The 24,667-nt window shown below is 51.2% G+C and overlaps 1 protein-coding gene across 6 annotated transcripts in view; it reads right to left on the bottom strand.

The window, feature by feature from the left end:
* LOC138759175 (neural cell adhesion molecule L1-like) overlaps positions 1 to 24,667 on the bottom strand; it is a 137,765-nt gene that overhangs the window by 10,468 nt on the left and 102,630 nt on the right. For 4 of the 6 annotated variants that reach the window (XM_069929204.1, XM_069929205.1, XM_069929209.1 and 1 more), the window contains 11 exons: positions 23,712 to 23,874; positions 22,614 to 22,738; positions 18,592 to 18,693; positions 17,164 to 17,361; positions 16,078 to 16,148; positions 14,147 to 14,369; positions 12,263 to 12,378; positions 11,449 to 11,632; positions 9,441 to 9,563; positions 7,404 to 7,580; positions 1,465 to 1,584 (listed from right to left, as the gene is read on the bottom strand). In XM_069929204.1, coding sequence (XP_069785305.1) covers positions 1,465 to 1,584; positions 7,404 to 7,580; positions 9,441 to 9,563; positions 11,449 to 11,632; positions 12,263 to 12,378; positions 14,147 to 14,369; positions 16,078 to 16,148; positions 17,164 to 17,361; positions 18,592 to 18,693; positions 22,614 to 22,738; positions 23,712 to 23,874 — 1,602 coding nt within the window. Of the gene's footprint in view, positions 1 to 1,464; positions 1,585 to 2,271; positions 2,803 to 7,403; positions 7,581 to 9,440; positions 9,564 to 11,448; positions 11,633 to 12,262; positions 12,379 to 14,146; positions 14,370 to 16,077; positions 16,149 to 17,163; positions 17,362 to 18,591; positions 18,694 to 22,613; positions 22,739 to 23,711; positions 23,875 to 24,667 lie in introns of those variants that run through there. The other 2 variants (XM_069929207.1, XM_069929206.1) reach the window with 2 other exon arrangements.

Genomic DNA, 24,667 nt, shown 5'->3' with positions numbered 1-24,667 from the left:
TATTTAAAATGACTTTAGCCATGGGGGAGGTGCTGGAGGATTGAGGGTGGCTAACGATGTTCCGTTGTTTAAAAAAGGCTCCAAAAGTAGCCCTGGAAATGATAGGCCAGTGAGCCTGACGTCAGTGGTAGGTAAATTATTGGAAAGTGTTCTAAGAGATCAGATGCACAATTAATTGGAAAGCCAGGGACTGATTAGGGATAGTCAACATGGCTTTGAGCGTGGTAGAGATTTTCGAGAAGGTTACTAGAAAAGGTGACAAGTGAAAGGCTGTGGATGTTTTCTACATGGACTTTAGTGAGGCCTTGACAAGGTCCCACAGGTTAGTCAGGAAGGTTCAGACACATGGTGTTCATGGTGAAGCAGTGAACTGGATTCAACCATGGCTGAGCGGGACAAGCCAGAGAGTAGTGGTGGACGATTGCTTCTCAGGCTGGAGGCCTGTGATGAGGGGTGTGCCTCAGAGATCGGTGCTGGGACCAGTGTTGTTTGTCATCTATATCAATGATCTGGATGATCATGTGGGAAATTGGATCAGCAAGTTTGCAGATGTCGCTAAGATTGGAGACGTTGTGGATGGCAAGGAAGGGTTTCAAAGCCTGCAGAGGGATCTGGACCAGCTGGAAAAATGGGCTGGAAATGGCCGATGGAATTTAATGCAGAGAGGTGTTGCATTTTGGAAGGACAAACCAAGAACGGACAGGCACTGAGGAGTGTGGTAGAACAGAGGGATCTGGGAATACTGAGACATAATTCCTTGAAAGGGATGTCACTGGTGGACAGGGTCATAAAGAGAGCTCTTGGTACATTGGCCTTCATAAATCAAAGTATTGAGTCCAGGAGTTGGGATGTTATGGTAAAGTTGTATAAGACATTGGTGAGGCCAAATTTGGAGCATTGTGTGCAGTTTTGGTCACCGAACTACAGGAAAGATATCAATAAGATAGAAAGAGGGCAGAGAAGATTTACTAGGATGTTGCCCGGACTTCAGGAACTGAGTTACAGAAAAAGGTTAAACAGGTTCAGACTTTATTCCCTGGAGTGTAGAAGAATGAGGGGAGATTTGATTGAGGTGTTTAAAATTATGAGGGGGACAGACAGAGTAAATGTAGGTTGGCTTTTTCCACTGAGGGTTGGTGAGATCCAAACCAGAGGACATGGGTTAAGGGTGAAAGGGAAAAATTTAGGGGGAACTTTTTCACACAGAGTTGTGAAAGCTTGGAATGCCTTGCTGGGGGTGGTGGTGGAGACTGGAACATTTAAGGGACCCTTCGACAGGCCCGCAGATTGGAAGAAAAATAGAGGGTCATAGGGCAGGGAGGAATTAGTACTTTTAATGGAATATATGGGTTGGCACAGCATCAAGGCCCGAAGGGCCTGCAGTATTCTATGTTCAGGAGACTGGGGGCTGTGACAGTGTTGTCTGGATGGTGGGAGCCAGCCTCAACTCACCCTGAAACTTACCTCCTTTGCTTGTGTACTGAATTTGTAGCTTGGTCACCCGATGTCCCTCCAGCCCATTCCAACTGATGTTGGTGTGCGTGTCTCCTGCGGTGTAGCTGATGTTCTCTAGCACCCTGGGCTCTGCACGAGACAGGAGAAGGGTTGTGGGGGGTGGGTGGTAAATGTCTCAGAAGGAGCTGGGTGTGAGAGAGCTGGACAAGCGGCCCAGGGGCGTCATTAGGTTGGCGTCACCCTGTGCGGTAACTTAGGGTAGCACCCCCCACCCCCATGGAATCTCATCCCGTACCAGAATCCTCAGCAATGTTTTTTGTATGAATGTTACCCGTAAATCGCAATTCGTGTAGATCACTGAATGGCGATAGTTGTAAATTGCTTAAATGTAAGATTTCTTAGATTACATGAATACTAACCACAAAATCGTTTTGTAAGATCTTTCTACTTTAAATTTACGAGTGGTTGTCGTAATGCCTTTACAGTACCAGCGATCGGGACCAGACCTGGGTTAAAATCCCATGCTGACTGTAAGTTCAGAATCAGAATCTAAAATCAGAATCTGAAATCAGAACCCAAAATCAGAATCTGAATCTGAAATCAGAATGAGAATTTGAATTTATTGTCATGAACAGGTCATCAAATTCGGTGTTTTTGTGGCAGCGTCACAGTGTAAACATTCACATTATCTTACAACATTACTATAAAAATAATAGTTCACGAAAAGTGAGGCAGGGTCTGGGGTTTATTGTCCATTCGGGAATCTGATGGTGAACGGGAAGACGCCATCCTTGTGCTACTAAATGCTCATCTTCAGGCTCCTGGACCTTTTCCCTGATGGGAACAGAGTGATGGCCTGGGTCGGAGGGGGAGGGGTCTTTGAGGAAAGAGGCTGATTTTTTAAGATACTGCCTTGTGTCCATGTCCTTGATGAAGTGAAGTTTGGTGCCCGTGATGTTGCAGGCCAAGTTAATTCTTGTCCTGAGAGTTGGTGCCAAAGGACTGCTCTCCCCGGTCAAACTGTAGAGAGTCTCATACTGAATCTCCTCTGACACCCCACAAAGTATAGCTGCTGGCGAGCCTTGTTCATGATCATCTTGATATGGAGGCTCCAGGACAGATCCTAGGAGATGTTGACCCATCCCTTGGCATTCTCCATGACTGAGCCCTCCCCATGAGTGTGGACATTCTTCTCCCCGTGTCCGCATGCGGATTTCTCCAGGAGCTCCAGTTTCCTGCCACCCTTCAAAACGTACCGGGGGCGGTGGGGAGGTTGTAGGTTAATGGGGTGTAAATTGGGCAGCCCGGACCCATGGGACCGAATTGGCCAGTTCCCGTGGTGAATTTCTAAATTTAAATTTAAAAACATTGTTAGTAATTGAGCGGAAAACCTTTTTTAATTTTTCTCCTCTTTCTCCCTCCCAGACCCATTGAACACAGAAACAGGCCAACTTGGCCCTTCCAATCAATGCCAAACACCTTCTCCCACCTAACCCCATTGACCTAAACTCAACCTATAATTCCCATTCATTTCCTATCCATATACATATCGAACATCTCTAACACTAACAACAAAACTGTTTTGTAAGATACTTCTACATTTGAATTATGACATTATTCGTGACATTTTTTTGATCTTTCATCCTTCTTCCCCTTTCATTTAGGCTTCATTCTCAAAAAAAGTTATCGCTATCGATTCCAAATACTAACTACTGCAATATTGTAGCCGAAACCCCATAAAATTTGACAAAAGCAGCGACTGTAAAAACTCTGGCAGCAACAAAAACAACAGCGTTTGCTGATGGCGAAACCGCGTGATCCGAAGGGTCATTGGGTCATAACGACGGCTCTGACCGGAGGTTCTAAAAGTAAATGAGCATCGAGTTTTAGCCTTGATACATGCAAGCTAGACTGAAGAAAAATGTTTTTGTTGTTAGAACAAATGACAGGGATATTTTTATCAAAGAAGTCATAAATTTCTGCTGAAACGCTGCATCAAAATTTTATAGACATTGGTTTTGGGGTCACCTGTCCTCTGATGGTGTCACCCGGTACGGTCCACACCCCACCACCCCCAAGTGACGCCAGTGGTTGCCTCTCCCCCAGGTCCACTTGCTTCACGTCAACCCCTTACAGGATTGCCACAGCAAAGGGCTCTGTGAAACATGGTTGCCTGCAGACGGCGGAACAGCCGTAAAAGCCAGAGGGAACTGAGCCAGTCTCGCAGCGCTCTGCGGGAGGTGAAGATGTTTCGGCCCTGAGCCCCTCCTCGAGGGGTGAGCAAAAGGGAGGCAGGCGTCTGAATTCAAAGGCTGGGGAGAAGGGGAAGAATGGGCAGGGGGAGGAGTGCAGACCAGCAGGCAGAAGGCACCAATTGGACATGGACGTGATTGTGGAGAATTCTCGCCAGCGACTATACTCTGTGAGGAGCCTGAGCAGATTCAGTGTGAGAATCTGGACTGTGGAGAGCCTTCTGGCCGGTCACATCCTTGCCTGGTACGGAGGTGTCAACTCTCAGGACAAGAGGGTTGTTAACTTGGCCTGTGACATCACGGAAACCGGACTTCACTCTGTCAAAGGCATCGACACGAGGCGGCGTCTTAAAAAAGCAGCCTCTCTCCTCAAAGACCCCCCTACCCACCCAACCTCCCTCCCCCAGGCCATCACTCTGCTCCCATTGGGAGCAGGTCCAGGAGCCTGAAGATGAGCTCTCAGCGGCACAAGGACGGCTTCTTCCCCTCTACCATCAGATTCCTGAACCAAAGACACGGCCTCGCTTGGACATTGTGTGAAGTATTTTTATTTATTGTTGTAAGGCGGTTTATATGAATGGTTGTCCTGTGTCGCTGCCACAAGATAACGAATTTTGTAACTTGTTCATGACCATAAATTCTGATTCTGGATGGGACACAGGTGAGCATTGACTGGAAGAAGGTGGGGCGGGGGGGGGGGGAGAGATTGTTTTTGGCTCTGTTCAAGGAGAGCTGGAGGAAAGGAGATACAGGGATAAATGAGGTTGGGGGGTGAATAGAAAGCAGCTTGACCTTTCCCCCAGTGCACTCTCTCTCTTTCTCTGTCTCTCTCTCTTTCTCTGTCTCTCTCTCTTTTTCTCTCTGTCTGTCTGTCTGTCTCTGTCTGTCTGTCTCTCTCTCTCTTTCCCTCTTTTTGTCTCTTTCTCTCTCCCTCTGTGTGTCTCTCTCTCTCACTTTGACTCTCTCTCTCTCTCTCTCTCTCCTTTTCCCTCCATCTCCTTTCACAGAGCCAAAATCAATTCCCACTTCTCCCCTTATCCTCACACTCAACGTCACCAAAACCAAGGAGCTGATTGTTGACTTCAGGAAGGGAAAACCAGAGGTGAACGATCCAGTGATCATTGGGGGATCAGAGGGGGAGGGGGAGTTCTTGGGAGTTACTATCTTGGAGAATCTTTCCTGGGCCCAACACACCAATGGTATCATGAAGAAAGCTCATCAGCGCCTTGACTTCCTCAGGAGTTTGCGAAGGTTCGGCACGACTCCAGAAACCCTGGCAAATTTCTACAGAGGTGCAATGGAAAATGTGCTGACCAACTGGTACGGGGATACCAAAACCCCTGATTGTAAAACCCTCAAAAAGGTATTGGACACAGCCCAGGAACATCATGGGCAAAACCTTCCCCCACCATCTAGAACATCTATGGGGAATGCTGCCATCAGAGAGCCATCATCGAGGACCCACACCCGCCCAGCACACGCTCTGTTCTCGCTGCTGCCACCAGGAAAGAGGTCTAGAGGCCACCAGGTTCAGGAACAGCTGCTCCCCCTCCACCATTAGTCTCCTCAACAACAAACTCAATCAGGGAACTCATTTAAGGACGTGCACTTCACTGATTTTTACCCTCTCTGTGTTGCACAGTCAGTTTGTTCACATTTCTTTATCTGTTTACATTGTGAACAGATTATTTTGCATGGCTAGTAAATGGTAATTCTGCCGCGGCCGCAGGATGACGAATCTCAGGGTTGTACGTGATGTTGTGGACGTAGTCTGACCATAAATCTGAAATCCTCATCATACCCAGTTAACGCCTTTTGTCTGTTGGTCTAGACTCCACCGCCTGCATTCTCCCCCCACCTTTCTCTCTCCGGTCTTTAATTCAGACACTAGCCTGTGCCCAGTCCCATCAACGAAGATAAAGCCTCACCGGGGTGGGGGCAAAAACACAACACAGCAGGCCAAACAACATATTTAATGTAGCAAGGGGCCTGGCAGTCAGTGTGATGCCCTTACAGCACCAGTGACCGAGACCAGGGGTTCGAATCCCCACGCTATCTGCGAGGAGTTTGTACATTTTCCCTGTGTCTAGCATGGGTTTTTCCCTTCGGGGGGACTCCTGCCTCCTCCCACCTTATGAAATGTACTGCGGGATGTAGGCTAATGGGGTGTAAGTTGGGTGGCATGGACTTGTGGGCAGGAAGGGCCTGTTCATTTTTTTCAACATTGTTTAAAAATTTAGACATCGAACACTACAGCACAGAAAACAGGCCGTTCCGTCCCTCTAGTCTTGGCTGACCAACATCTCCCCAATCCCACTGACCAGCTCATTCCATACCCCTCCAGGCCTCTTCTATTCATGTCTCTGTCCAATTTATTCTTAAAAGATACGGTCGAGCCCCTTTCACCACACTCATTCCGCACTCCCACCGCTCTCTGAGTGAAGGACATCCCCTACGCTCCAAGGGAATAAAGTCCTAACCTGTTTAATCTTTCCCTGTAACTCAGTTCCTGAAGTCAGGGCAACATCCCAGTAATTCATCTCTGCACTTGTTCAATCTTTCCAGAAGTTCGGCGCCCAGAACTGCACACAATATTCCTAATTTGCCTCACCAATGTCTTAAACAACTTCAGCATAACATCCCAACTCCGATACTCAATTCTTTGATTTATAAAGGCTAAGATGCCAAAAGCTTTCTTTACAACCCTGTCCACCTGCGACGCCTCCTTCAGGGAACAATATTTATGTATTCCCAGACCTCTCTGCTCCTCCACGCTCCTCAGTGCCCGACCGTTCACCGTGTATGTCCTTTCTTGGTTTGTCCTTCCAAAATGCAACACCTCACCCTTGTCTGCATTAAACTCCGTCTCCCATTTTTCAGCCCATTTTCCCTCTGTGAGCTTTGAAAACCTTCCTCGTCATCCACAACGCCTCCGATCTGTACTTAGGTGACTAAAACTGCTCACAGCACTCCAAGTTTGGCCTCACCTTGTACAATTTTAACATAATATCCCAGCTCAATGCCCTGATTTCTATAGGCCAACAACCCATAATCTTTCTTCACCACCCTATCCACATGTGACTTCACCTTTAGGGAATGATGTTCCATTATTCCCAGATCCCTCTGTTCCACTGCGCTCTTCAATGCCCGACCATTCACCGTGTATGTCCTATTTTGATTAGCCCTACTCCACACTTCTCTGCATTCAACTCCATCTGCCATTTCTCAGCCCGCTCTTCTAACCCACCTAAAGCTTCAAAACCCTTCCTCACTATCCACATTTCCGCCTATCTTAATATTGTCCACAGACTGACTCATCCAACTTCCCACCCCATTGCCCAGACATCCAGGTCAAACTGTAATGGGCCTGATACTGACCCCTGGGGTGCACCTTGAGTCACCGGCTTCCAATCTGACGAAACAGTTAACGACCATGACTCTCCGGCATCTCCCAATCAACTCCCAATGTTAACGCCTTATGACTGAACCTTCCTGATTGACCTGCTCTGAGGAAACTCATAGACACCAACCACTGCCTGACCTCCATCAACTCTCTGAGTAACTGCCTCAAAAAATTCAATAAATTCAGTCAAAGGTAGCAGATTGCCTCGGCAGTCGAATCTGCCTCACCCTGTGATATCCTGCCCAGGGTGGGGGGGGGGTGCGGGGGTTGTGGAGAACTCCCTTGTCACTCACCTCCCTCCTGGCTGGTGAAGATGCCCGCCACCACCGGCGCGCCCTTGCCCGCTGATGTCTGCCCGGCCACATAGAACTTGTAGAAGGCACGCGGCTCCAGCTCATGCACAGTCAGCCTGGTGGCGGTTGGAGAGGGTGGGTGCTCCTCTTGCAGGGGGCCGCTCTCTGTCCCGTTGACTGTGCGGGCGGAAGAACACGACACCATTGGGTCACCAAAGCCTCCAAATCGGTCGGACTCTCACCTCCCAATTCTTAAAGCCTCATTTACACAGTCATTAAACTCAACGAAGGTGAGATGGGGCCTTCATTTTCAACCCATGTTGAGTAGGCATTTTGCATTTTGCATCTGTCTGAAAGGGTTCACATAGGATGCCAGGACTGTAAAGCGACAAGCCCCACCACCTTTTGGTCCAGGAATGCCGGCTCGCTCACGTAAAACGTCGCATGGACCCGACATTTCAAGGTTCAGTGTGAAAGAGTTGCCTTTAAAGACGCCAATGAAGTGGGTTATCTGTGCATAAAGGGCTTTGTCGTTGCGCTGCCCAGCCCGGGAAAAGGCCCCAAGATTTCCGATCCAGGGATGTGGTGTCAAGGCTCTGTAAGGCCCCCCGGTGAGCCCACGCTGGGAGTGTCACGGGCAGTTTTGGGCTGACGTTGGGACAGGGCTCAGAGGACGATTCCGGGAATGGAAGGGTTATCATGTGAGGAGCGTTTGACTGGTTGGGATTTAGGACATTGGGGGTTGGTGGGCATTGAAATATTTTGAACATTGGAGGGCGTGGATAGGATCAATGTAGAAAGAATGTTTCCCCATGGTGAGTGAATCCAGGACAAGAGGGCAAAACTTCAGGTTTAAGGGAACAGCGATGGGGAGGGATTTCTTCAGCTAGTGGGCGGTGAATCTATGGAGTGTGTCGTGGATGCCGGGTCACTGGGTGTATTTAAGGCAGAGGTTCTGGATGAGCCAGGGCATTGAGGGTTACAGGGAGAAAGGCCGGGCTGTGAGGCTGAGCGGGGAAAAGGATCAGCTCGTGATTGAATAGCAGAGGAGGAAGACTCGATGGGCTGAATGGCCTATTTCAACTCCTACTGATGGTTAAATGTTGCTCTCTGTTTTCCCTCGTCCTATCCTGCTTTTCTTTCTCCCTCTCCCTTTCAACTCCTGTCCACCAGCAGAGGGGCAGTGAGATAGGAATGTCCCATGACACACTCCTGGGGTCAGACACAGAGTGAAGCTCCCTCCGCACCGTCCCATCACACACTCCTGGGGTCAGACACAGAGTGAAGCTCCCTCCGCATCGTCCCATCACACACTCCCAGGGTCGGACACAGAGTGAAGCTCCCTCCACACCATCCCATCACACACTCCTGGGGTCAGACACAGAGTGAAGCTCCCTCCGCATCGTCCCATCACACACTCCCGGGGTTGGACACAGAGTGAAGCTCCCTCCGCACTCTCCCATCATACACTCCTGGGGTCAGACCCAGAGTGAAGCTCCCTCCGCACCGTCCCATCACACATTCCCGGGGTCAGACACAGAGTGAAACTCCCTCCGCACCATCCCATCACACACTCCTGGGGTCAGACACAGAGTGAAGCTCCCTCCGCATCGTCCCATCACACACTCCTGGGGTCAGACACAGAGTGCAGCTCCCTCCGCATCGTCCCATCACACACTTCCGGGGTCGGACACAGAGTGAAGCTCCCTCCGCACTCTCCCATCACACACTCCTGGGGTCAGACACAGAGTGAAGCTCCCTCCGCACTGTCCCATCACACACTCCTGGGGTCAGACACAGAGTGAAACTCCCTCCGCACCATCCCATCACACACCCCCCAGTGTCAGACACAGAGTGAAGCTCCCTCCACATCGTCCCATCACACACTCCCGGGGTCGGAGGGAGTGAAGCTCCCTCCGCACCATCCCATCATACATTCACGGGGTAGACAGAGTGAAGATCCTCCACATCGCCCTGTCACACCCTCCCACGATCCTACAAATGCCCATCAGTGATCAGGCCACACGTGGAACTTACTCTGTTGGTACTGCAACACATATCCGGTGATGATCCCGTTTGGATGTTCCGGTGGGCTCCAGGAAGCAGTGACCTCTGTGTCCTTCACCAGCTCCAACTGCAGAAATGTCGGCTCACTGGGAACTGAAATGGGCAGAAAATGTAGGGTGAACATCTTATAGATATGGTTGGTGGGGGGGTGGTAAAAACACCATATATTTATGGAGACTCTGCATCCGTGGGAGGTAAAGATATCTCACTGATGTTTCGGGCCTGAGACCTTCCTCAAGGCAGGCAGAATTAAAGACGGGGCGAGAAAAGGGGAGAGGGAGGCGGGGGAGGTCCAGACTAACAAATGTGTTAAATTGGATAAGAGGGGAGGGGAGGATTAATTTGAGCTCCGTGAAAGGAGAGAGGGGGAAAAGGGAAGACTGAGTGAGAGAAAGAGAGAGACGGGGAAAAAGTTCATTTAACGCAAACCTGAGAAGTCAACGTTAACACCCTCTGGTTGGAGGGAAACAAGGTGTTGTTCTTCCAATTCAGTCTGGCTATGCGTGAGACCATGGGCAGACACGTCGGCAAGGGAACAGTGGGGGTGGGGTGGGGCGGGGAATCGAAACGGTCAGAGATCCATGGCAGACAGAGCCAAGGTGCTCGATGAAGTGGTCTCCCAGTCTGTCCCACACAGAGGAGACCATCTGGAGGCAAAATTTGGAGAATTGTGTGCAGTTTTGGACACCAAACTACAGGAAAGATATCAGTAAGATAGAAGAGAAGATTTACTAGGATGTTACCCGGACTTCAGGAACTGAGTTACAGGGAAAGGTTAAACAGGTTTGGGACTTTATTCCCTGGAGCGTAGAAGAACGAGGGGAGATTTGATTGAGGAATTTGGAGAAGATTTATTCGATGTTGCCCGTAATTCAGGAACTGAGTTACAGGGAAAGATGAAACAGGTTAGGAGTGAAGAAGAATGAGGGGAGATTTGATTGAGGTGTTTAAATTATGCAGGGAACAGACAGAGTAAATGTAGGTTGGCTTTTCCCACTGAGGGTTGGTGAGATCCCAACCAGAAGACATGGATTATGGATGAAAGGGGAGAAATTTAAGGGGAACTTCTTCACACAGAGAGCGGTGGGGGTGTAGAACAAGCTGAGGTGGTGTATGCGGGCTCAATTTTAAGAAGAATTTGGACAGGTACATGGGCAGTAGGGGTGTGGACCAGAAGCAGGTCAGGGGCAGAAGAACGGTTCGGCACAGACTGGAAGGGGCCTTTTTCAGTGCTGTAATGTTCTGCAGTTGTGGGGAGTGGGTTTGATTTTTGCTCTGTGAAAGGAGAGGAGAGAGAGAGAGAGAGAGAGAGAGAGGGGAAAGGAGATGGAGTTAGATGGGGAAGGGCTTAATGGAAACTGGAGTTGATGCCATCCAGTTGGAAGGTCCCATAGATAGGGTGGATGGTCAACACCTGTTTCCCAGGGCAGGACCAGCAAACACCAGAGGACATCTGGACAAAGTGAAGGGAGGGAAATTTAGGGGTAAGTTTTTTTTTTACACAGAGAGTTGTGGGGGCCTGGAATGCCTCGCAGAGGTGGTTGTGGAGGCTGGAACATTTAAGAGACTCTTAGACAGGCCCACGGATGGAATAAAAATAGAGGGTTATAGGGTAGGGAGGGTCTAGTAGTTTTTTTAAGGAATATGTGGGTCGGCACAACATCGAGGGCCAAATAGCTTGTACTGTGCTGTAGTGTTTGATATTCTATGGCCTGGGCAGCAGGGGTCCTTGAGGATAGAGGCTGCTTCTTGAGATGCCGCCTCTTGCAGATGTCCTCAATGGGGTGAGTGGAAAATAGTGGGTTATGGGGTTGGGACGGTTTTGGTGGGAATATATATGTGGACACTGAGGACCGAATGGCTTGTAATGTGCTTTAATGTTCCTTGTTCTGTAGAATGTTGAGTTTTACAGGACGATGTCAATGCTCCGGATGCGTTCCAGGGCGATCCTGGCCATGCGGGAGGGAATGGGACGCACCTCCTTCCAAAGTGGTGAACCGGTAGGCGGGTTCAGTGACTGGCGATTCCCCCTTCCCATTGAACACCTTCACCTCGAGGCTGTAGTCGGTGTACGGCTTGAGGCCGGTGATCGTTGCGTGGTTGTGGTCCCCGTGGAGGGTCTGGTGGTGGCGCTCCTCGCCTGGCAGTTCCCAGTAGGTGATCTGCACCGTTGGCGAGAGAGAGAGAGAGAGAGAGAGAGATGGGGGGGGGGGGGTGCATGAGAGCAAGGCTCCATAGTTTTGTCTTTGCCACGTGGATGTGGAGAGGGGGATGTTGGTGAGTGTTCCCCAGATCCCCATCACCGTTAAATCTCTAGTTAAATTTAGATGTCCAGCATGGTAACAGGACATTTCGGTCCCACGAGTCCGTGCCACACCACGCAGCCCAATTTACACCTCATTAACCTACACCCCCAGTACGTTTTGAATGGCGGAAGGAAATCGGAGCCCCCCCTGGAGGAAAACCCACAGGTAGAGCATACACTCTCCTTACAGATAGCGTGGGGGTTCAAACCCAACCACTGGTGCTGTAAAGGCACCACGCTAACTGCTAGGCCAACTGGGCTGCCCTCATTATATCCGTCCTGGTGTTTGACACCAAGGACTGGATATTGCTGTCTCCTGCAAACTGAACTCATATGAAGATTACTCCCCCACCCCTCGCTCACCCACACGGAGATGCAGCATTAGTCAGATGGGATGGAATGGTGTGGAGTTCGTGGCCCGCACTGTGGAGGTCAGGGGGGTGGGGGGGGGAACCTATTAGGGCTACAAGGGGCAGGCGATACCTACATTATAACCCCTCAGGTGCCCACGCAGTGATTCTGCGGTGACGCGCGTCCACTTTATTCTGATGGACGATGAGCTCACATTCTCCACAGATATGGACTCAGGGCTGCGCAGAGGATCTGAAAAGAGAGGTGCCTTTTCATTGTCAATGGTCACGTCCGTGAGATTCGGCCGCCATTCTGCCATCCGACCCCAATCCCTGGCCTTGATGATCAGTCTCTGCCTTAATGACCTGGCCTCCACTGCAAATTCCAGACATTCTCCCACCCTCTGGCAGAAGAAATTCCTCCACATCTCTGCTTCAAACAGACGCTCCTCAATCCCAAAGTTGTGCCGTCTAGTCCTGGACTCACCACCGTGGGGAACAACTTTGCCACATCTACTCTGTCCAGGCTTTTCAACATTTAAAATAAATGCTCCCAGAGCACCCCCCACCCAACTTCGTTCTTTTGAACTCCACAGAACCGTCAAACGTTTCTCATTCACAAACCCCTTCATTCTATAAATCGTTCTTGTGAAGCTTCTCTGCACCCTCTCAAATGCCAACACTTCCATGAGTTGCCCAAAGCTGTACCCTGAACTCCACGTGAGGCCTCACCATAACCTGATAAAGGCACAACATCACATCCCTGACCTTGTACGCCGTCTCTCTGGAAAAGAACTCAAACATTGCATTCACCTTCTTCACCAGAGACTCAACTTGGAGGTCAACCTTTTGGATATCCTGCACGAGAACCCCCAGATCCTGTTGCACCTTGGAATTTTGAATATTCTCCCCATCAGTGTGGGGACTGAAGCAGGGCTGTGGGGAGAGAGTGGGGCAGTGGGATCAGTGTGGGGACCAATATGGGGCTGTGGGGAGAGAGCGGGGCTGCAGGATCAGTGTGGGGACCGACACGGGGCTGTGGGGAGAGAGCGGGGCAGCAGTATCAGTGTGGGGACCGACACGGGGCTGTGGGGAGAGAGCGGGGCTGCAGGATCAATGTGGGGACTGAGACGGGGCTGTGGGGAGAGAGCGGGGCAGCGGGATCAATGTGGGGTTGTGAGGAGAGAGTGGGGCAGCAGGATCAATGTGGGGACTGATGCAGGGCTGTGGGGAGAGAGCGGGGCAGCAGGATCAGTGTGGGGACCAACACGGGGCTGTGGGGAGAGAGCGGGGCAGCAGGATCAGTGTGGGGACTGACACAGGGCTGTGGGGAGAGAGCGGGGCTGCAGGATCAATGTGGAGACTGAGACGGGGCTGTGGGGAGAGAGCGGGGCAGCGGGATCAATGTGGGGTTGTGAGGAGAGAGTGGGGCAGCAGGATCAATGTGGGGACTGATGCAGGGCTGTGGGGAGAGAGCGGGGCAGCAGGATCAGTGTGGGGACCAACACGGGGCTGTGGGGAGAGAGCGGGGCAGCAGGATCAGTGTGGGGACTGACACAGGGCTGTGGGGAGAGAGCGGGGCAGCGGGATCAATGTGGGGTTGTGAGGAGAGAGTGGGGCAGCAGGATCAATGTGGGGACTGATGCAGGGCTGTGGGGAGAGAGCGGGGCAGCAGGATCAGTGTGAATAATTATGGGACCACGGACTTTGCCCGAATGGGTGTTAAAGGGAATAGCCCTGAATTGCTTTGGCCACCTCTTTGCCCTGTTCCTCTCATCCTTCTGTTTCCTTCTCACTACCTGCCCCTCCACCTGGCTCTGTATCATCTGCCAACTTGGCCAAGTCTGTTCCTCAGCGCAAATCTTAGCCTGGAACATAAAAGGAACTGGCCCCAGGACTGACCCCAGCGGGACAGTAACCGGTTAGACGACCAGAACAGGACCCCTTTCCCCCCCCGCCAATCTCCCCGCTGATCTGGGCCCCCATACCCTTCTCCCCCACCCACTGCCACCCCGACTCACAGTCTTCGCCCGAGTATCCGATGACGGTGCTCGGCTCCGGCGCCGAGCCTTCCTGGTTGAAGGCCTGCACTTGGATCTGGTAGGGGACGAAGGTGGGGGTGGAGTTGACCATGTATGGGGGGTTGTCCACCACCAGCTCCATCCAGTCGTCCTCCATGTCCAGCCGCCGCCACTTCACGACATACTGCAGCCCGGGGGCATTCCAGTCCAGCCCACTCAGAACCTGGGCACAACACCGGCCAAAGAGGTGAAATACTGAAGGCCTGGGGAGGAGGTTCCCTGTTTAATTTAGACGTTCAGTGAGGTAACAGGGACCTTACGGCCCATGCCGTCCAGCTGGAAAATGGCGGTGCTGCCTCTGGCACGGACCCATGGGGAGCGAGGAGCAGACATACAGCCCTCCCCACACCTCCCCTCCCCCCCCCACCTTGGGGTCCAACTGCCCACGGGGTTTGAATGGCCCGATAAAGAACCAACAAGGTACGTGCCCAAAGTGGGTGGCGGCTGACTCTGGAGAAGCTGGGATCACGAGAGGAAGGAACAGAAGCAGGTCATTTGGCCCATCGAGTCTGCCCTGAGCTAAACTGTTCTCGCATCTAGTTCCAAGTTGTCCCCACGACTCCCCCCCCATGACTCATTAGATAGCCATCAATCTCCCCTTTAAGCTCCCCCAGTGGTCCAGCCTCCACGTGGCAGTGAGCTCCACAAATCCACTGCCCTCTGGCTAAAGAAATTTCTCCTCATCTCATCGTAAATTGGTACTTCTTAATTCTCTGCGCCCTCTTGCCCTGGATTCACCCAACAGGGGAAAAATCTTATTCACATCGACTAATCCATTCATTATTCAAAATGTTTCTACAATGACCCCTCTCATTCTTCTATATTCTAATGAATAGAGGCCAGGAGCCACTAAACGTTCCTTCTCACTCCTGGAATCGTTCTCCTCTGTGGCCTCTCCGACCTTGCTCCATCCCTTCTCAGATAAGGGGCCCAAAACTCCAAGTGAGGTCTCCCCAGGGCCCCGTAGAGTCTCATCAACACCATCCCCTTGAAACGAAGGCCAACTTCGCCTTCTTTACCACCTTCCAACTTTCAAGTGACCCCCCCCCAAGTCCCTTTGTACTCCTGTTCGAATTTCCTCCCCATTCAAAGAATAATCTGACCGTTTATTTCCTCAACCAAAATGCATTTCTCAGCGTTCGACCTCTTCCTTCTTCTCGGATGCTGTCCAAGTCCGAGGGGCTGAAAACGGGGAGTCTACCCCCCTCCCCCGTCTGAGAGGGAGGAGAAGTGGAGGAGTCGACGACAAGTGGGGACGGCAAGGAGTATGTGTGTGGGAGGGGGGGTGGGGAGGTGGGGGTGGACGGACCCTGCGGCTGTAAGACTGGTTTGAAACTGGCTGAAGTGGCGGGGGGGGGGGGGTGTGACAGGGTATTGGAACCGGGATGCGAGAGGGCGCCGAAGGGTTTCCTGATCCGTGTCGGGGGGGGGAGGGTTCGGATCTGGATGATGGTTCGGACCGGAATCTGCGGGGGCGCTGGCGCTGGGGGGGGGGAAATCTATGGATGCTCGGGGACTCTTAGGGGTGGGGGACTCTCTCTTTCTCTGACTTTAAGGGGCGCTTCAGGCAATTCTGCCAGCGGTGAATCTGTCCGCCTTACGGCAAATCCCGTGTAATATTACACGGTCTCCATTACAGGACAATAGATTAAATCTTGATTGTAACCTACAAACCCTGGTAAGTTTGGAATAGTGGGAGGAAACTGGAGCCCTCCGGGGGAGAACTTTCAAACTCCTCACGGACAGCACGGGGATTTGAACCCCCCGGTCCCCTTCGCTGGGGCCGTCAAGGCGTTAACGCCCAGCAGCCACACTATCTGCCTTCCCGGTGAGGTTTTTGTGGACTCGAGAGCCATGAGGTTTGGCCGTACCTGCCATGAGATGATCATGTTGCTGGGGAGAGACCCTTCAGCTTTTACTCCCTCTGGATTCCTGTCCGGAGCTGGGGAAAGAAAGAGATTTGTGGACCACCGTCGCAGGCCGGACATCTGCAGTGACCAGTCGATCTCAGGTTAAAAAATCGGCCCTGTATTGTTTTTGGCCAGAAGATCTATGTGTGATAGCACAGATCTATTACCAATGTATATAGTGTATATAGTTACAGTATCTAGACTGTGCTTACAGCGATTGGCTGAGAGCTTAGCCACGCCTACTGTCTGGCCCATTAAAGGGTTGTGTCCCTAACCAGGTCGGATCATTCCGGACTGGTCGGCCACCTGTGAAGAGCTCCTGTCTTTTGCTAATAAAAGCCTTGGTTTGGATCAACAAGTCTTTGGTTCTTTCGACGAGCTCTACAATTTTATTAGCAAAAGACTATATACATTGGTGATAGATCTGTACTATCACACTATGGATTTTCCGTGTGTCGTCTCTCTCTCATGCAAAAGTCCGACATTCGACTCTTGCCTGGGACCTGGCCGCCCAGCCGTCGGAGTTCCCGTCCCCCTCGAATGTGGACTCCGACCTCACCCATCACATCTCCCGACATGATTTTTCAACATTACGATGGTTGAATCCAAATTGTTCTTTGAATTTTGGCGAGGCTATGATGTTCAGTGACTCCCCACAGCACTGCATCGGTCCCTACACTAGTCCCGCTCTCTCCCCACGACCCATGTCAGGCCACACACTGATCGCACTGCCCCGCTCTCTCCCCACAGCCCCATTTCGGTACCCACACTGATCCCACTGTCCCACGTCAAAGAGCTGGGTGACACTAACCCTAGTGATGCCCCTGCTCTCTGCCCTGGCTCACCCGTACCCAACCTCTGAGCCTCGAACCCTGTCTCTCAACCTCTCTTTCCCTCTCTCTCTCCCCTCTCTCCTCCCCCTCTCTTCCTCCCCTCTCCCCCTTTATCACCCCTCACCCCTCTGCCTCCTCTGACACTGACCCCCAAGGTCCCAAGCTCAGGCTACCTCATTCACCTTACCCGCCAGCCACCCCCACCCTCTCTCACCTGCAGATGGTGTCAGGTAGCGCTCTGTTTCCTCGCTGGGGTTGCTGTTCCCGAACCGGTTGACCGACACCACCCTGAAGCTGTAATTGACATAAGGGGACAGCTCCAGCACCGCCTCCCGCCGGTCTCCGCCCACACTCTTCAGCTTGCGCCAGGTGTCTGGCTCGAAGACGTTCTCCTCGAACTCAATGATGAACTCTGGTGGGGCAGAGGAAGGATTCTATTAACAGTCGTCCCCCCCACCTTGCCGAGATCCAGCGCTCCGTCAGAGGCATCCCACCCTCGCACTGTCCGATCATGCACCATTGTGTGTGGAAGTGGAGAGTTTGGTGGGTTCAAAGAGCAATGAGTCTGGACACAGGCTGAACATAGGATTTAAACACATGTTAGGGGATTGCAACAGGGATAGCGACTAGAGGGAGTTCCACAGGGACCTGTGCTGGGACCTCCTGCTCTTTGCGATCTTTACAAATGACCTGGACGAAGAGGCAGAAGGACTGATCAGTTAGTTTATGGCTAGAGGAGTTGCAGAAGGAGCTGTCGTGGGTACAAGAGGTAATAAACAAGATACGGAGTCGGGAAGAGAAGTGGTGGATGGAGTTCAATCCGGATCAGTGTGAGGTGATGCATTTTGGAAGGACAAACTAGAAGGGTTAATGGTCGGTTACTTAACAGTGTGGAGGAACAGAAGGACCTTGGGTTCCAAATCCATACATCCCCCAAGGTCACCGTGCAGGTTGTGTGTGTGTCTGTGTGTGTGTGCATCTGTGGTGTGTGTGCATGGGTGCATGCGCGTGCGCGTGTGTGTGCACGTGTGAGACCGTCCCATTAAAGGAGCCGATGATGATTTCATTTAAAATCCCGCGGGATCCGCCCCCAAGATGGTGGGGCCTATGATTGGCAGCGACCACGAGCAGGTTGCAGTCTCTGGGGGAGCAGAGGGACCGGCGCAGGGCACCAGAAAACAGGAACACTGACCCCCCCACATCTGAGAAGGTGAAGCAGAGGAGATGACCCGTGGGGACAGTGACCCTGACAGGCGAGGAGTGGGGAGGGGGGTTTTGCACATGAAGGAACCGCATGGGCGCTGGCCCTGCGAGGCGAGGAACTGCGGTCAAGGGACTCGCGCCAGAGACCGGCTAGAGGGGGTGCCAGGGTATCGAGATAGGGACGCCGAGGGAAGGGTCAGATCTGGAGCTTGGGCCACCGACAGTTCAAACTGAGGTGGTGGGGGGGGGTGGGGGGAGGCAAATCCACAGACACTCGGGGACTCTGGGTGGGGGAACTATCTTTTGCTTCTCTCTCTCCGACTGTCAGAGGGGCTTCAGGCAATTTGTGCCAGTGGTGAATCAGTCCATGTCATGGCTGACAGGTGCAAATTGCACTGCCTTTATTCCAGGCCAATAAATCAGATCTTGACTCTCCTACCCTCGATGGGACTGTTGTGGTCGTTTCCTGGGGTCCAGGACAGCTCCGCCTTCCTGGCTTGGAGGTTTGCCAGCTGCAGGTTGAAGGGTGGATCTGGGTGATCTGTGTAGAGAATAGAAAGTTCCTGACTGAGAGCTGGCATTATAAAGGGTGGAGTGGGATGGGGTGGGGGGGGAAGATACGACAGTAAGACGGGGGGGGGATGTGGTGCTGGGGACAGAGGCACAACTATCGAAGTAGAGGAACAAATGAATCGTCAGCCATCCATACAATGGTTACATTAATCTTAAATTTGGAGGGTGCCCGGTCAGAAGGCAAGGTGCTGTTCCTCCACACTGGCAGGGAGCGAGACCGTGGACTGGCAGTGGGATATTGTGGCTGAAACGGGCTGCTGATGGGAGATCCACAACAGGATGGAGGAGCCAACTTCTGGCCTCTCAGATGCGGAGGGGGCTGCAACAGGAGCGCAGTCGGGCCACCCCCCCACCCCGACGGTTCACGAGTGAAGAGTGGCTTCACTTGGGAACGACTGCCAGGGGCGGGGATGGGGGGGGTGGGACAAATGTCGCCAAGAGACTGGTGGGGTTGAGCATTGGGCGGATTGGGGAGGGGCATCTGCTGGTCAGGGCGGGAACTGCCAAACATCAAGGGAATGGAAGAAGAAAGTCTGCGGATATCGTGATGGTTGTAAAAATGCACAGAAGCGCCAGGGGATCTCAGCCGGTCTCGCAGCATCCACATGTTGTAAAAACACAATGCTGGAGAAACTCAGGCAATGGTAATGAGCCCTACATCAAGGTCTGAGCCTTAACTCCACAATATCAGGAAACAGATACAGGAGCCAGATTTGGAGAATTGTGTGCAGTTTTGGTCACCGAACTACAGGAAAGATATCAATGAGATAGAAAGAGGGCAGAGAAGATTTACTAGGATGTTGCCCTGACTTCAGGAACTGAGTTACAGGGAAAGGTTAAATAGATTGAGACTTTATTTCCTGGAGCGTAGAAGAACGAGGGGAGATTTGATCGAGGTGTTTAAAATTATAAGGGGGACAGACAGAATAAATGTCGGTCAGTTTTTCACACTGAGGATGGGTGAGATCCAAACCAGAGGATGTGGGTTAAGGGTGAAAGGATTTAGGGGAAACTACTTCATGCAGACAGAGGTGGAACGAGCTGAGGTGGTCAATGTGGGCTCAATTTAAACATAGAAACATAGAAGATAGGAGCAGGAGTAGGTCATTCGACCCTTTGAGCCTGCTCCGCCATTCAACGAGATCATGGCTGATCTTAAAGTTCAGTACCCCGTCCCCGCCTTCTCTCCGTAACCTTTAATACCCTTATACTGAAGAAATAGATCTAATTCCCTCTTAAATAGATTTAATGAACCTGCCTCTACTGCCCCCTGTGGCAATGAATTCCACAGATTCACCACCCTCTGGGTATAGAAATTCCTCCTCATCTCGGTCCTAAATGGTTTGCCTATTATCCTCAAACCATGGCCCCAGGTTCTGGATTTTCCCATCTTTGGAAACATCCCATCTGCATCCATTCTGTCCAGTCCTGCCAGAATTTTATATGTCTCTATGAGATCCCCTCTCAATCTTCTAAACTCCAGCGAGTACAATCCCAATTTGCGCAATCTTTCCTCATAAGTCATTCCTGCCATTCCAGGTATCAGCCTGGTGAATCGCCTCTGCACTCCCTCTATTGCAAGAACATCCTTCCTTAGATAAGGTGACCAAAACTGCACACAATACTCCAGGTGGGGTCTCACCAAGGCCCTGTACAGCTGCAAACCCTCTTGATATGAAGGCCAACATACCATTTGCCTTTTTAACCGCCTGCTGTACCTGCATGCTCGCCTTCAGAGACTGGTGTACAAGTACCCCTAGGTCTCTCTGCACTTCCCCATCTCTTAATCTATTGCCATTCAAATAGTAATCTGCCCTCTGGTTTGTGTTACCAAAGTGGATAACCTCACATTTATCCACATTGTAGTGCATTTGCCATGTATCTGCCCAGTCCCTCAATTTATCCAAATCACACTGGAGCTTCCTGACCCCCTCTTCCGTGGACACAACCTCTCCTAGCTTAGTGTCATCTGCAAATTTGGAGATATCACATCCAATCCCCTCATCCAGATCATTAATGTAAATTGTGAACAGCTGGGGTCCCAGTACAGATCCCTGTGGTACCCCAATGGTCACCGCCTGCCACTCAGAAAATGAGCCATTTATCCCAACTCTCTGTCTTCTACCTGCCAGCCAGTTCTCAATCCACATCAATACTTTGCCCCCAATCCCATGAGCCTTGATTTTGGAAGCCAGTCATTTATGCGGGACCTTATCGAAGGCCTTTTGGAAGTCCAGGTACACCACATCCACTGGCTCTCCCCCATCTATTTTACCTGTCACCATCTCAAAGAATTCCAATAGATTTGTCAAGCACGATTTACCTTTTGTAAATCCATGTTGACTCCGTCCGATCCCTTCTCTGCTAGTCATATGCTCCGCTATTACATCCTTAATAATGGATTCCATCATTTTGCCCACTATTATAATTCCCCGCTTTTTCTCTTCCCCACTTTTTAAATAGTGGGGTAACATTAGCTACCCTCCAATCCATGGGTACTGATCCTGAGTCTATCGAGTTCTGGAAAATAATTCTTAAAGCATCTGCTATCTGAATGGCCACTTCCTTAAGAAGCATTTGAACAGGTCCATGGACGGGAGGGGTATGGATTGGATGCAAGTCAGTGGGACAAGTTATAAGAATGGTTCAGCACAGACTAGAAGGGGCAAAGGGGCCTATTTCTGTAATGTTCCATGGTTCTATGTTCGGATGCTGAATTCTGGGTGGTGAATGGAGTGCTGCAGGGGTCAGTGCTGGGCCCGCAACTGCTCACCATGTACTGTACATTAATGATCTGGAAGAGGGGATGGAGTGTCTATATCTAAATTTGCTGATGACACTAAATTGAGTGGAAAAACAAAAAAAAAACAAAAAAAAAAATTGAGTGGAAAAACAAATGGTGCAGAGGGTGCAGAGAGTCCATGGGGGGTATAGATAGGTCTGATGAGTGGGCAAGGATCTGGCAGGTGGAGAATAACGTTGTTCCAGATTCCTGTATCTACAGTCTTATGTTGGCCAAATTGTGCAGAGGATATGGAGAGAGAGATAGGTTCAGTGAATGGGCAATGGTCCAGCAGATGGAAAACAACGTGGTAAATGTGAGGTGATCAACGTTGGAAGGAAAAATGGATGATCGGATTATTATTTGAATGGTAGGCGATTGCATCCTGCTGCCATGCAGGAGGACGTGGGAAAGCTGGTGCATGAATCACAAAAAGATGGTTTACGGGTTTGAAGGCCAATGGGACATTGGCCTTCATTGCTGGAGGGAACAAATTTAGGAGCAGGGAGGTTCTGCTGAACTGTACAAGGTCCTGGTGAGGCCGCATCTGGAGAAGCACATGCAGTTCTGATTTCCTGACTTGAGGAAGGGTGTTTTGGCTTTGGAGGTGGTGCAGAGGAGGTTCACCAGGTTGATTCCAGGAATGAGGGGTTTGGCCTATGAGGAGACATTGAGGCATCTGGGACTGGACTCATTGGGATTTAGACGAATGAAATGGGATCTGATAGAAATATATAAAATGATGAAAGGTGCGGATCAGATAGAGGTGGGTAAATTGTTCCCTTTGGTGGGGGAACGAGGGGACATCGCCTCAAGATCCAGGGGAGTAGATTTAGGTCAGAGATACTTTTCCCAGAGGGTGGGGAATCTGTGAAATTTGCTGCCCATTGAAGCAGTGGAGGCGACCTCAATCAATATATTTAAGACGATTTTTTTCATTGGAGGTGAATTAAGGGATGAGGGGTAAAGGCTGGTCGGTGGAGATGATCAACAGATCAGCCACGATCACATTGAATGGCAGAACAGGCTTGATGGGCCAGATGGTCGACTCACGTTCTCTACAAGACCCTGGTGAGACTACACATGGAGCCCCTGATCACACTTACCGACCACGATGAGCTGCGCGCTCGCTGTCACCAAGTCCAGGCTTGTCTCAGCCACGCATGTGTAGATACCTTCATCTTCAGAATCCACACTCTTCACTTTCAAGAGGTCCTCCCGGATGTGGTACCTGTCGACAAGGTGAGCTGTTAGCAAGGGTGTTCTGGACCAGGGGAAGCATTGTCCGTTCTGGGGTATGGCTCCTCTCCCCCTCCCCCAGCTCCCCTCTCTCCCTGCTCCCTTCCCTCGATGCACTCACAGCATCAGGGACAAAGCACATCAGTGCCTCTACTTCCTCAGGAGTGTGCTGAAGCTCGGCATGACATCGGAAACCCTGGCAAATTTCTATAGATGTGTGGTTGAAATTGTGCTGACCGGTCTGGTCCGGAGACACCAATACCCCTGAGCGTAAACCCCTGCAAAAGGGAGTGGAGACAGCCCAGGAAATCTCAAGCAAAACCCTCCCTCCAGCATAGGGAGCATCTACAGCATACACTGATGTTGGAGAACACTGCAGCACAGTACAGGCTCTTTGGCCCTTGATGTTGTGCGGACCCAGATATACCTTAAAATAAATACTAGACCCACTATTATTCTTCCATCTGTGGGCCTGTCTAAGAGTCTCTTAAATGCCCCTAATGTTCCAGCCTCCACCACCACCCCCTGGCGAGGCATTCCAGGCCCCCACAACTTTCTGTGTAAAAAAGAAACTTACCCCTAAACTTCCCTCCCTTCACTTTGTCAAGATGTCCTCTGGTGTCTAGAAAACAGGCGCTGCCCATCCACCCTATCTCTGCCTCTCAGAATCTTGTCGACCTCTATGAAGTCTCCTCTCATCCTTCTCCGCTCCAAAACTCTGCTAACCTCACCTCATGAGACATGTTTCCCAATCCGGGCAACATCCTGGTGAATCTCCTCTGCCCGCTGCCCCCCCCCCCCGCCCACTCTGTAGCTTCCACATCCTTCCTGTAATGAGGTGACCAGGACTAAACACAGTTCTCTGTTCCCAGGTGCATCTTCTCCACTCTTGGGCCTGGGCCCTCCCTCAATCTCCCCTCCCGGTCCAGGTCCTCCCACCCACACCCCCTTCCCCCAGCCCTTACTTGCTGTCGTCGTCGTCTGCCTCGACGAGGGGTACACCGTCCTTCATCCACTGAACGTCAGGAGGATACAGCGAGGTGTCTACCTCCACCATGCACTGGAAGGTCACCGTGTGCAGCCTTTGGATGTGCTGGTCCCTGGGAGATTTGACAATCTGGCTGGCATCTGTCAATGAACCGACCGGGAGGACGGTCAGTTCAGTAAGGACACCTTCATTAACAAATATTATATCTATTTTTATAAATGACCTGGATGAAGAGGTGGAAGGATGGGTCAGTCAGTTTGCGGATTATGTGAAGGTTGAAGGATTTGTGGACGGAGCTGAAGGTTGTTGAAGGTTACAAGAGGATATGGACAGGATGTAGAGTCGGGAGATGGAGTTCAATCCGGATCAGTATGTGCTGATGCATTTTGTAAGGACAAACCAGAAGGGTTAATGGTTGGTTTCTCAACTGGGTGGAGGAACAGGAGGGACCTTGGGGTTCAATCCCTCGAGGTCGCCGCGCAGGTTGATAGGATAGTTAAGAAGGTTTATGGAACATTGGGCTTCATTAGTCGGGGGGGGGGGGTTGAGTTCAGGAGTTGAGAGGTCATGTTGCAACTCTACAAATCTCTGGTGAGACCCCACTTGGAATATATGTGGTCACCTCATTACAGGAAGGATGGGGAAGCTGTAGAGAAGGGGTAGAGGAGATTTATTAGGATGTTGTCTGGATTTGGAAATGTGTTTATGAGGCCAGATTAGCAGAGCTTCAGAGCGTAGAAGGATGAGAGAAGACTTGATGAGATTCTGAGAGGCCTAGATAGGGTGGACGGCCAGCGCCTGTTTCCCAAGGTAGGATTAGCAAATACCAGAGGACGTCTGCACAAAGTGAAGGGAGGGAGGTTTTTTTTTATATACAGAGAGTTGGGGGGGGGGCCTGGAATGCCTCACCAGGGGGTGGTGGTGGAGGCTGGA

Source organism: Narcine bancroftii, chromosome 3, assembly GCF_036971445.1.
Source record: "Narcine bancroftii isolate sNarBan1 chromosome 3, sNarBan1.hap1, whole genome shotgun sequence".
In the NCBI taxonomy this organism is placed as follows: domain Eukaryota; kingdom Metazoa; phylum Chordata; class Chondrichthyes; order Torpediniformes; family Narcinidae; genus Narcine; species Narcine bancroftii.
Note: the sequence above shows the minus strand (reverse complement) of the source record. Positions and strands in the feature narration are given on the sequence as shown.